Here is a 13,340-nt window from a genome sequence, read left to right as displayed (position 1 = left end):
ATTAAGCACATGTATGCAAAATCACTCCAAAAAAAAAAATAGGTTATTATGATAATTTTTAATAAGGCTTTAATTAGTTGCAAATCTTTTCACCCTTAGGTTCTACAGGAGATGTTATCCTTCCTGATCCGCCGGAATCCAACACATCCAACATTCCTCTCAGTTCTCCTCTCCTTCATCCATCATCCACCTCAGCGAAGAAGGGAACGCCAGACCTGACAAGCTCCTTTGGCTCCTTGGATCTGGCCTGCGAGGATCCTCGCACTAAAGACAGCAAGAGGGAGAAAAGTGCCAAACCACGAAACACCAGCTCTTCCAGAGTCTCGCAGCAACGCCGCATCAAGAGTCGGTCCGCAGAGAATCTCCTTGATCTCGGAGAAACAGAGAAATCCAAAAGCCCATCCAAAGACAAAGACAAAGCTCGCAGCTACAAAGAAAATCTGAAACAAAGCACTCAAGACTCCCACAAGAACAGAAAGTCCTGCCAACACAGTCGCTCAGTCAGCCCCCAGAAGTCAACGCGTGAAGGACAGGAAGTGGTAATTGGACAGAAAGAGGAACGCCGTGCGAAGGGGACACCGAGCGTGGACCAGAAGAAAAGTGACGCTGAAAGGAGGAAAAAACAGGAATCTAGAGGAAGGAAGCGAAGTGAGGCCCAAGAACGGGAGGAGAGGTTGAGAGCTGAGAGAAAAGTGAGGAGCAAAAAAGAGAATGAAGCGGTTGAGCCAATAGGGGAAGCTAAGCTCAAAAGCACCCAAAAGAAGAAAAAACAGGAGGGAGACAGGAAGAGCAAAAAAACTAAGGATAAGGGATCTTTGAGGGATCAAAGGGAAGAAAACAAGAAGGAAGTGATTACAGACAAGGATGAAAACAAAAGAAAAGGAAATGAGAGTGAACACCGGAATGACGACATTGTCACCACAGATGCAGCTTCAGTAACCGCTAGAGCGAGTCTAGTGTTTGATCACCCAGGACCCTTAAACGATGGCCGTTGGAAGATCCCTAGTTATGCTCGCATTCTCACTCACGAGGAAGTGATGCGAGATGTTTCCGAGCAGATTGATGATGCTTGGGAATAGAAGGTCTAAGACCAGAAACATATGCATGTACGTGAATGCAAACTCTTCTAGCTAAGATTTAATGCATTATAAGGCACATTAGCAGAAACTATCTGCTGTCATGGTAGAGCAACATCTGGAAGAGAATCTTGCTGAGCAAGTTAGTAAACTTTCGACGTGTTTATCGCTTAATTACAACACTTCTGGTTTATTGTCACATACATTTGAAGAAAACTATTGGCCCCTTGACTACAAGACTAAACATCTTGTACTCAAGGGAGTTTTCTTTACAAGTCTATGTCCAATGGCTCAGTGTTACAAGAACCTGCATACTTGTGCAGAATGTTATTGCCTAACTTCTCTTAACGGGTTGCCGACACTGTAAAAAATCAAGTTGAGAAAACTCAAAAACGTATACAACCAGCTTCAGGACTTTTTTGAGTATACTCAGGTTGTGGAAAATGTCTAATATTATCCGATTACTGAAATTGTGGGTCATTCAACTGAAATCATGCATCCATAGAAAGCAAATGCTGGTCAGGGACTTGGTTCTGTCCATCAAATTTTGATTGGATGGAGGCAGGTCTGAATGGGAGCATGCAGTCAATGAATTGTTCACAATAAACAGTGAATTTTCATTTCATGCCAACTTTTAGCTCTTGACTTGTTTAAAGCTAGCTATCTGAGTAATAAACAATCTGGTTTAAAGGCACAGACATCCCTAGGTCTTACCTTTATCACCTGATTGAATAGAGAGGTTTATAGCCGCCACAATAACGCAAGCTCTGTACCTTCAGTGCATAGGCCAAGCATTCTCACGTTTGTTCACATACTTTCCACAAATATGTTTTTGGCCTTACACCTTGTTTTTCTCCAGGTGGTCTCCCGTCCAGGCTTACTTCTGCTTACAGTAGCTTATGACGTGAACCATGTTCATGTCCTTCTCTTTGGACAGTGGTCAGCATGAGCTTCTCATTGAAATAATTTATAAATGTTTGTAATCAGGAGTCTCACTGTTACACAAACAGACTGAGGCTTCATCCAAACCGCTTTATGGAGATCATTGCTTAATCATCTTGGACAGGCAATTTCTGAGGCTTTGTGGTCAAACGCATGGAGCTCCATTTTAATTTCCTTCAAGCCAGCTGATATTAAGCAACACAAGGACTCTCTTGACATCACAATGCAATCCTTCCTTATGCAATTTAAGAGAACACGGCACGCCCCATCAGTCACCAAAACGACAATGCAAGTTTGTTTCGGTTAAAAACAGCACGTCCTTACCCCAAAGAAACTTTTTTTTTCTTTCCTGCATGCAAAGTTAAACACACAAACTCCTTGTTTTGTTGCATGCCTTTTAGACCCGTGCAGGTTGTCTCTAATGTTTCCGAACCTTGTAAATAAGAACTGTTATGATGATTGGGGGCTTTACCAGGGACTTTTCAGACTGTTCTCTTTCTCTTCCATGTCTTTGACTCCCTGATCTCCAAATATTATAACTGCAAACGACCAGAAACTTGTGCTTTAAGATACCAAGAAGATGATCAGATGTTTTATTTATTGAAATATGAATAGATACATGTAGCTATAACAGATTGTGACATTGATTTCGGTGTAGAGATCCAGGCTCTTGCTAAGCACCATGGTAGTTTTACCTTGTAGCAACTGTTTTGACTTGTCACAAAACAAATGGTACATGCAAATGTATTTTTAAATATTCTATGAAATCAGATTTAATATAGTAAATATTTATTTTATGTTTTATTTATTTTTTCTTGTACATGGATTGTCCAGTCTGCTCAAGATGAATACAAGCAGTGGAAGCAATTCAAGCCCTCAGTTATGAAGCTATACTTTACTTTATGCTGGTCAACCTTTGATTTATGACCACCAGAAGCCAATGTACATGGGTGAACCTCGTAAAGGATGTAAAGGGGTCATATTTCATCTCAAATTCAAAAGGAAATATGGTAACACTTTACTTAAAGACTCGAAGTATGATGCATTATAAAAGTATTCATAATGTACAGTACATTATAATGCATTACATATTTTCTCATAAATAATTGTAACCAAAGTTAAAATGCATTATATTAGCAGATTCCTTGTTACATCTGAAATTGGTAGTTTGTCATGTTTTAATGCAAATTCCTAAAGGTGTGTTTAATGGATAGATAAGTATTATCATCTATTATAACTGTGGTTACAATTATTCCACCATACAATGCAGTATAAGAAGCATTAAAAGGCATAATTAATTAATTTAAAAATGATTTTATAATGCATTTTATATAAAAGCAATAAGTAAAGTTTTACTTATACAAAAATATTTGGCATTAAGAAAATGAGGCCTGTTATACCTTTAACTTGAACTTAAAATATAAAAAGATGTGTGTGTATATACGTATAGTATACACATGCATTTTATATTAATATATATATATATATATATATATATATATATATATATATATATAATTTAATTACTTAATATTAATATTAAAATAAATACATTTAATATTGCACTAAATAATGAGAATATAAAAACATATCATTGCCGTCAAAATCAAACTGTATGGATCAATTACAGAGATTTTTTTAGGGGAGAAATGTGCTTACATTTATGCAAGTAATATCACAATGCCAAAAATCCTAAGAATAGACTTCATTAGGCTTCATTGTCTTTATGCAAATTAAGGTTTCTTATTTTTTTTTTCTTTTGATGTGGTGAAATATGACCCAGGCAGGTTTTGTGTGTGTGAGAGAGATTCACCCTAATGTGAAAAGAATCACTGTCTGAAGTAGGGGAGAAATGATTTTCACTCCTAAAAATAGGATTGTTGCGGGTATAATGTCTTCTAACTATCTATTTGATGATCATCAGCTAATTTTGTACATGCTTGCATCACATGATCAGTTGTGGGAGGTTTCTGAAAGGGCTTATTTATTGGGGTTTTGAGGTCTGAAATGTGGCCAAGATTAATGTGTAAGGTGTGAATTCATAGGAAATGATCTATCAATACCAAAGGACTGGTGGCCATTCCATATGTGTGTAAAGTGACTATGACCTCAGGCTTTGGATATGTAACTAACAGCTGTGTGACACAGCTTTGATATAAAGGATGAGAACGCAAACTAATTACAAAGACAAGATTATTGTACACGATAAGTTGTGGTGGTGTTACATTGTGTTTTTGTGCATATGACAGACTTCGAAACTTCGACAACGTGAAGAAATGTCATAAAAGCAATGTTAGCATCTGCTGTACATAACTCATATCAGTGTTCATATTTAAAAGTTAGGCCTAGAATCACCTCATATTAGACTAAATACATATGGTCTCAATATAATGTGGTCTGATTCATGTAAATGTTTAAATATTGTACAGCACCTTTATAAAAAATAGCTGAGTGCTCTCTCAGAACCAAGAATAGAATTATGTAAATTTGTGCTGTTATTTTTCTAAGTAATTATTTAATAATGGGAGGAAATATTTAAAGTCAGTGTAAAGAAAATAAAGTCATATCCTGGTGTTCTGGTCATGTAAAGTTTTATGCAAAATCAAATCAAATGTATTTTTGAAAAATCAAGTGAGTTTCTATATTATTTGAACTGTCTTTTGATTTCTGAGAAACACTTGATATTTGAAATCGACACTCAAACGAACACACCCCTACCCAATAGAAAAACACACCTCCCATCATTGCATCGCCCCCCAAAATAATGGAACACACTAACAACACAGGCAACTGCAGCTGGCGCATCAGACGAATCAGCTGTGATTCAACAACAACATATCTCGGTTCTGTGAAACATCAACAACCAATGTTACTCACGTATTGAGCAGAAACAAAGCAACCTCAATGTCTGTTTTCAGGCCTTCCCACTTTAACGTTTCTCCGGTGCTTTTCCAAAATCAACGTGCGTAACACTTGCCTGATCATAACCCTTCTTCTTCCAATATATTCCACTGACCCTTTTCTCTTTGGTAATATCTCAGCCATCTCTCTTTCCATACTCTTGTCTACAAAATATCTTGCGCTTGCTCACTCTCTCTCCTCCCCTGGCTACAAGAGTGTTGTGCTCGGTGAATGCACTTTGTTTTTCCTCCTATTTACAGAGCCAGGACCATGTACAAACACAATTTTTCATCACACACACAGAATAGACATCTAGCATATATTCACACAGTGCTGATTTCAATTTTCAACAGTGTTTCTCAGAAATTACTTACTGCACCTTTAGAGGGATATTTCAACCCAAAAATGAAGATTCTGTCATTAATTACTCATCCTCATGTCGTTCCAAACCCGTAAGACTTTCTTTCGTCTTCAGAACACAAATTGAGTTATTTTTGATGAAATCTGAGAGCTTTCTGTCCCTCCATTGACATCTACGTAATTACCACTTTGATTTTTTGGTCTCAAACGTGCTGCGTAACACGAGAATGAACCTCATTGGTTCTTGCTGAAGCTCAAACGTGCTGCGTAACACGAGAATGAACCTCATTGGTTCTTGCTGAAGCTCAAACGTGCTGCGAAACACGAGAATGAACCTCATTGGTTCTTGCTGAAGCTCAAACGTGCTGCGAAACACGAGAATGTTCCTCATTGGTTCTTGCTGAAGCTCAAACGTGCTGCGTAACACGAGAATGAACCTCATTGGTTCTTGCTGAAGCTCAAACGTGCTGCGTAACACGAGAATGAACCTCATTGGTTCTTGCTGAAGCTCAAACATGCTGCGTAACACGAGAATGAACCTCATTGGTTCTTGCTGAAGCTCAAACGTGCTGCGAAACACGAGAATGTTCCTCATTGGTTCTTGCTGAAGCTCAAACGTGCTGCGTAACACGAGAATGAACCTCATTGGTTCTTGCCGAAGCTCAAACGTGCTGCGTAACACGAGAATGAACCTCATTGGTTCTTGCCGAAGCTCAAACGTGCTGCGTAACACGAGAATGAACCTCATTGGTTCTTGCTGAAGCTCAAACGTGCTGCGTAACACGAGAATGATCCTCATTGGTTCTTGCTGAAGCTCAAACGTGCTGCGTAACACGAGAATGAACCTCATTGGTTCTTGCTGAAGCTCAAACGTGCTGCGTAACGCGAGAATGAACCTCATTGGTTCTTGCTGAAGCTCAAACGTGCTGCGTAACACGAGAATGAACCTCATTGGTTCTTGCTGAAGCTCAAACGTGCTGCATAACGCGAGAATGATCCTCATTGGTTCTTGCTGAAGCTCAAACGTGCTGCGTAACACGAGAATGAACCTCATTGGTTCTTGCTGAAGCTCAAACGTGCTGCGTAACACGAGAATGAACCTCATTGGTTCTTGCTGAAGCTCAAACGTGCTGCGTAACACGAGAATGAACCTCATTGGTTCTTGCTGAAGCTCAAACGTGCTGCGTAACACGAGAATGAACCTCATTGGTTCTTGCTGAAGCTCAAACGTGCTGCGTAACACGAGAATGATCCTCATTGGTTCTTGCTGAAGCTCAAACGTGCTGCATAACACGAGAATGAACCTCATTGGTTCTTGCTGAAGCTCAAACGTGCTGCATAACGCGAGAATGATCCTCATTGGTTCTTGCTGAAGCTCAAACGTGCTGCGTAACACGAGAATGAACCTCATTGGTTCTTGCTGAAGCTCAAACGTGCTGCGTAACACGAGAATGAACCTCATTGGTTCTTGCTGGAGCTCAAACGTGCTGCGAAACACGAGAATGTTCCTCATTGGTTCTTGCTGAAGCTCAAACGTGCTGCATAACACGAGAATGATCCTCATTGGTTCTTGCTGAAGCTCAAACGTGCTGCGTAACACGAGAATGAACCTCATTGGTTCTTGCTGAAGCTCAAACGTGCTGCGAAACACGAGAATGAACCTCATTGGTTCTTGCTGAAGCTCAAACGTGCTGCGTAACACGAGAATGAACCTCATTGGTTCTTGCTGAAGCTCAAACGTGCTGCGTAACACGAGAATGATCCTCATTGGTTCTTGCTGAAGCTCAAACGTGCTGCGTAACACGAGAATGAACCTCATTGGTTCTTGCTGAAGCTCAAACGTGCTGCATAACGCGAGAATGATCCTCATTGGTTCTTGCTGAAGCTCAAACGTGCTGCGTAACACGAGAATGAACCTCATTGGTTCTTGCTGAAGCTCAAACGTGCTGCGTAACACGAGAATGAACCTCATTGGTTCTTGCTGGAGCTCAAACGTGCTGCGAAACACGAGAATGTTCCTCATTGGTTCTTGCTGAAGCTCAAACGTGCTGCATAACACGAGAATGATCCTCATTGGTTCTTGCTGAAGCTCAAACGTGCTGCGTAACACGAGAATGAACCTCATTGGTTCTTGCTGAAGCTCAAACGTGCTGCGTAACACGAGAATGAACCTCATTGGTTCTTGCTGGAGCTCAAACGTGCTGCGAAACACGAGAATGTTCCTCATTGGTTCTTGCTGAAGCTCAAACGTGCTGCGTAACACGAGAATGAACCTCATTGGTTCTTGCTGAAGCTCAAACGTGCTGCGAAACACGAGAATGAACCTCATTGGTTCTTGCTGAAGCTCAAACGTGCTGCGTAACACGAGAATGAACCTCATTGGTTCTTGCTGAAGCTCAAACGTGCTGCGTAACACGAGAATGATCCTCATTGGTTCTTGCTGAAGCTCAAACGTGCTGCGTAACACGAGAATGAACCTCATTGGTTCTCGCACATCAAACGAACATGCTTGAGCTTCCGTTTACCACAACTGATTTGAGTTGATGAATGTTTATATGTGAATAAAAGCCTAAATTCAATCTCTTCATCATATAAAGTGATTGTGTCTCTTCAGAAACTTTTGACTAAATCGCTCGAATCATATGGATTAGTTTTACGGTCCCTTTTTATGAACTTTTTGAAGCGTCAAAGTGGTAGTTGTGTATGTCAATGGAGGGACAGAAAGCTCTCAGATTTCATCAAAAATATCTTCATTTTTGTTTCGACGATGAACGAAAGTCTTTCGGGTTTGGAACAACATGAAGGTGAGAAATTAATTACAGACATTTCAGTTTAGGGTGAACTATCCCTTTAAGGGTCAACAGTCTACTTTTACTGAAAATGAACTTCAATGATTACTAGGCAAGCACACGTGGTCTCATTTGAACTATAAAACAATGTGTCCAACTCTCAGAAAAATCGACATTTTGTGACTTGCCGCTTCAGAATAATGATGTTATCATAGTATATGAATTAGGCTATTCCTTAATTGCTATCGTTTCTATATTTAACATCAGCACATTTCAATTAAGATCATTTTCTGCTGAGCTTTGGAAAAGAAAAGGCACTGTGACCAAGCCGAACGCACAGATAAGACATATGTTTGACTAATTAAATTATTTTAAGATGACTCGAAGCCATACGATTTAAAAAAAACACAATGACTGTGACCGTGACATTTATTATCCCAGCTCAAGTTGTCTACAGAAAGTATTATCCCGGTCTGTCACGCCTATAGCATTGTCTAGAGATGATAAAACCTATGGCCTCCCACACACAAAGTGTAGTCTACTTTAATGGCTTACAGTAAAGAAATATGCCAGTCTAAGCAGCATTTGTTCTGCTGAGTTAAGCAGAACACTGCTGTCTCATTTCATGATTGCTCAGCGATGTGTAAAAGTACTCAGTTCCGTAGAGACTGGAGGAGGTATTTTAGGCGGTAGTAGAGATATAAAAGAGCAGATAAATGTATCACAAACCACCGGAGCAGTGGTGAGAATGGATAATAAATGTCTGACAGGTGAAATGTATTAGGATTATTTAACACGCAGTCCTTACGGATTCTGTGAACTGCCACCAGGTGTCACTAACGAGTCGTTTCTGTTGAAACATGTTACTACTAATGTGAGAAAAACACTAGCTTGTATGGTATAATAAAAGCTGTATTCTTGTTAAAGTTGAAATGTTTACCTGTGCTATAGTTACAAAATACATTTGTAAATTTGTATTACATTAGCCTATAGAAAAAAATACTGTCATAAATACTGTAAATACTGTAAAAAGAAAATACAGTAACAATATAAACCATTTATAGTACAACATGTACATTTTACAGTTTGAAACTGTATACACACTCATATAAATCATTTTAAGCAGGTAGGCTAAATCCAACAACTTTTTTCCCCATCTGAATTAGAAAGGCTTATCTTTAACATATGATCTCCATAAACATTTACATTTATCTCCATAAAATGGGGTTAAAAAGAAAGACACATGAATCAAAGTTCATCACAAGTACAAGCTGAGGTAAACGGCATCATGGTAACCAGTGTTGGGGATAACGCATTACTAACGTGAGTAACGTAATCAGATTACTTTTTTCAAGTAACTAGAAAGTAATGCATTACCTCACTAAATCTACAACAGCAAGTTACAACAACAAGGCAAGTGACTTTTTTCCCCCATTTATTGGCTGACACCTCTCCTGTCCCGCATGCTGAGAGAAATCAAGAGTAAGTGCAGAGGTGTTGTGTGCTCTGTGTGAACATGATGGCTATTGTAGATCTAAACTAAATGAGAGCATGCATTTACTCATCTCACTTGCACAAAAACAGATTCAGTGTTCCTCGAATAAAAACAGTGAAATGCAAACTCAGAATATTATGCAAACCTGCAATAATTACACACATTTACTGTATTTAATCTCACTTTGCATGTCCTTCAGGCCGAGGCTTATTTTTTTTTTAAATTTTGGTGTGAAAGGGCCTTTCAATTTGTTAAACATTTTGTTAAAAAACAAGCAAGCGCAGCCCGAGTGAGAAAAAGTCACAGTTTACTTTACGTAAAAAGTAACTAAGTAACACAATTAGTTACTTGTTTATTTGGTTTTCAAAATGCTGCGAAACTGGGATGTGTGGATTGTGTGTAGGGGTGTAACGTTCAATACATTTTTGATACAGCAAAAAGAAAGAAATGCCAGAGAAATTTCCTAGTTATTAAAAGAAAAAAATATTTTTAAATAAGTTTGTTTTCCTACATCTTGAAACTTTCAGGTTTATAAATGGGGGTAATCTTTGAAGGATGAACAAATAATGTTTTGGTCATCACATTAATTTTTTTTTTAAATATAGGCCTATATTTATATATATAATATTTAGATAATATTTGAGTTTTGAAGTGCTGGGAAAAGATGTGTGAAGTAGGCCTACTTGAAAGCATTTCACTATTTCAGCCAAACTTCCATGGTTACAGGTAGTGTTACTATATTAAATCCATGGTGAATGTTGCTGATCTGTGGACTTAAAGCCTATAACTAGATCATTCACGGCACAATGTTTCTCCTGGTTTCCACGTCAGTGCTGTTTGATCTAATAGAGATCTACGGTTAATAATGGAGAAATTTGAATGCTTCTCACTTGATCTCGCAGCGATGTTATTACTTAAGAGGCGAATTCAAATGTTTTCTTCACTGGATCTCTTAGGGCTGTGTAGTAACAGTGTCGCTTGATCGAGATCGGCTGGCGCTGCACAGATGTTGCTGGTCTGAACTGATAAACGATCCGTGAAGCACAATATAATGAGTAGCGCAGTTTCGTTCTGCTTTCATTATGTTAGCCATTTGATGTTGCGCACATAGACAGTATAAGAAGTGGACAGAGCCATCTCATTGGAACTCAGTTGAGACAGTTGAAGCCCATTTTTAGCGATTTTTGAGCACTTCCGTTCCTGACGCGCAGACTCAAACCGACTCAAACTAAGCTTGATGACGTGAGCAACCTGTCTGACAGACGTTAATCTTCTAGTAGCTGTGCGTGAAAATTGCCAACGTTAATCTTGCAGAGACGGGGAACTTGAGCAAAGAGTATTCCGTTGCTTTTATGGACTCATTATCTATGGGCTTCTCCCTTGACGGGACGTCCCCCCGATTGCCTGCGAGCTTCTCCTCCTGTCTGTACGGTCATTTCTGTACAGCGCGACAGAGAGTCGAGTGGTTATGACGCAATCGTTAGCCTATTTTTACAAAATCTGTTTCTACGGGGCCATAATGTAACATAGAAGGTAATGGACCCCTTTATACATTGTCGTGTTTCTTTAGAAATAAATAATGGACAAATGGAGTCTTTAAACGCCTCAGATGTAAAGTTATTCGCTGTCAAAGTGACGCCAAAATGAATGGGAGTCAATGGAAATGCTAATGCAAGTGAAGTTTTGCTACAACATGGCGGCACCTGGCCGGCTTCAACTTCCGGTCGATGGATTACCCCCTTGGTTGCCCAACGTTGTGGTGGTCGCGCCGTCGCGCCAGCGCGGATTTTGTCGGCAGGAAAACGGTCCAAGGAATCGTTCGGTTTGTATGCGTACCGAACCGGAAGCCTCGTACCGAAACGGTTCAATACGAATACATGTACCGTTACACCCCTAATTGTGAGAACATAATGCATTTAATACAAGATCTGGCAACTGGTCAACATTAGACAAACATATTGGTCCGATTATTCATAAAGGAGTTTGGGCCATGCAAATTACGGGAGTTTCCCGGTAGAAATAACAAACCGGGAGGGGTCCGGGAGATAGGGCTAAAAAACGGGAGAAACCCGGGAAAAACGGGAGTGTTGACAGGTATGGTTTAGGGAGTAACACAATACTGTAATGCATTACTTACCTACCTTACCTTCTCCGCAATGGCAACATTACACTAAAATAATGCAATGAACACTCCCTTCAGGAAGATTAAGGGTCAATGTAACAAAAAGAAGAGAGAGTCTGTGGGGAACTTTTCATCTCCAGTCGCAGCTCTAAAAAAAAGAACACTGCCAACCAAAAAAAAAAGATTTATCAAAATTTTTTAAACAGAACATGTAAGGGAAACAAAGGGTTTAGGAGGGAGCAAGGTCAAAATAATAAATAAAAAGGTTCTTACTGAATTTTAATCTTTTAAAATGACCTATAATAAAAATAAAAATAAAAGGAAAAACAGCTTCTTTAAAAAAAAAAAACAGGAGAAAAAGATGAAATACAAAGAAAATGGCACCCACTTCCCCAAACAGTTCAAATAACAGAAAAGAAATAACAAATTAAAGGTAAAGTAAGCGAATTCTGAGAAACGTTCTTGATATTTAAAATCACCAAAACAAACACGCCCCTACCCAAAAAGATCTTGATAGCTCCGCCCTTAAAAAATTCCGACTATGCAGCACAGGCACCTCCCCCCTCATGAGTGATTGGCTACAAGTGTGTTTTGCTGCTCGGTCTGATCCACTTTCAACAGTGTTTCTCAGAAATTGCTTACTGCACCTTTAAACTGTCAGCGAAAGGTATACCAAAGCACTTTCAATTTTTGGCATAAACAGTCCAATACTTTCAGTTCAACACACACTTAATATCAACCGATTACATCAAAGAAAAGCAACAGTTGGCAAACTATCTGGGGCAGACGAGAAAGAGTCATAAAACATAAAACCCAACTGATAACAACAACAAGAAGAAAACTGAGAAGAAGTATAAGGAATTAAAATGAAAAACCATCCAATGTGAAGTGTCACACATGGACTTCTGGGAATGTCAGTTTACGGCTTTTCACTATAAATTATAAGATGATTTGTTCTTTTTAATCCCCAAAACAGTACATTTAACAGTACTGTAAAATTACACGTAATGTTATATCTAGTAGGTTTTCCTTACTGTTAACAAATCTTTTACTGTAGATTTTTTTTACAGTTAAAATTACAATAATTTTTTTTACAGTGTTCAGGAAACGATGGGAAGAACAACTAACCACTTTCCATTTTTGAACTTCACCCACCTTGAACCTTAATGTGGACAAGCTGATGAAAAACAGAGCAGGTTCTGCTTTAAATAAGGAAAGGCAGAATGAGGTTTTATCTCCCTGCTCAGATGAGGAGAAAATGGGTGGAGTGCGTGTTTTTGAGATAAGAGCAGAGAGCACATTTGGAGTCTGTTATGAATGCCTAACCCCTTTTCTGGCCGTTTCAAATAGTTGAGGGAAAGGAGGTCATTCAGATTCTCTGATAAAAGAGGGAAAAAAACACTGCCGAATACATTGACCATACGTGGGTGTGCTTCACATTTTCCTTGGTATTATTTTCCTTTGACTTTCTGGAAAGATATTAACATTGATGATCAGAGCTTTTTTCTGAAGGGTCAGCAGTGGTTCAGCTGCGCCTGGTGTTCCCTGTTTGAATCATTCAACTTTTTTTGTGGTTGAAAATGTAACATAATATATAACCACATAAACCGTGGTTTTGATTGCTATGGAAATACAAACACTGAAGTTAGCCATGT

At 39.1% G+C, this 13,340-nt stretch overlaps 1 protein-coding gene across 3 annotated transcripts in view; it reads left to right on the top strand.

Annotated features, from left to right (window-relative positions):
- Positions 1-2,822, top strand: part of LOC130104014 (membrane-associated guanylate kinase, WW and PDZ domain-containing protein 3) — a 132,970-nt gene extending 130,148 nt beyond the window's left edge. The window contains exons 21-22 of one of the 3 annotated variants that reach the window (XM_056270392.1): positions 100-1,106; positions 1,952-2,822. In XM_056270392.1, the coding sequence (XP_056126367.1) occupies positions 100-1,079 (980 nt within the window). In that variant the 3' untranslated portion in view covers positions 1,080-1,106; positions 1,952-2,822. Of the gene's footprint in view, positions 1-99; positions 1,143-1,951 lie in introns of those variants that run through there. The other 2 variants (XM_056270393.1, XM_056270394.1) reach the window with 2 other exon arrangements.
- Positions 2,823-13,340: the final 10,518 nt, after the last annotated feature.

The sequence above is a fragment of the Rhinichthys klamathensis genome, unplaced genomic scaffold (genome assembly GCF_029890125.1).
Source record: "Rhinichthys klamathensis goyatoka isolate OS25496 unplaced genomic scaffold, OSU_Roscu_1.1 h1tg000303l_1, whole genome shotgun sequence".
NCBI lineage: Eukaryota > Metazoa > Chordata > Actinopteri > Cypriniformes > Leuciscidae > Rhinichthys > Rhinichthys klamathensis.
This window is presented reverse-complemented; position numbering and strand designations above follow the sequence as displayed.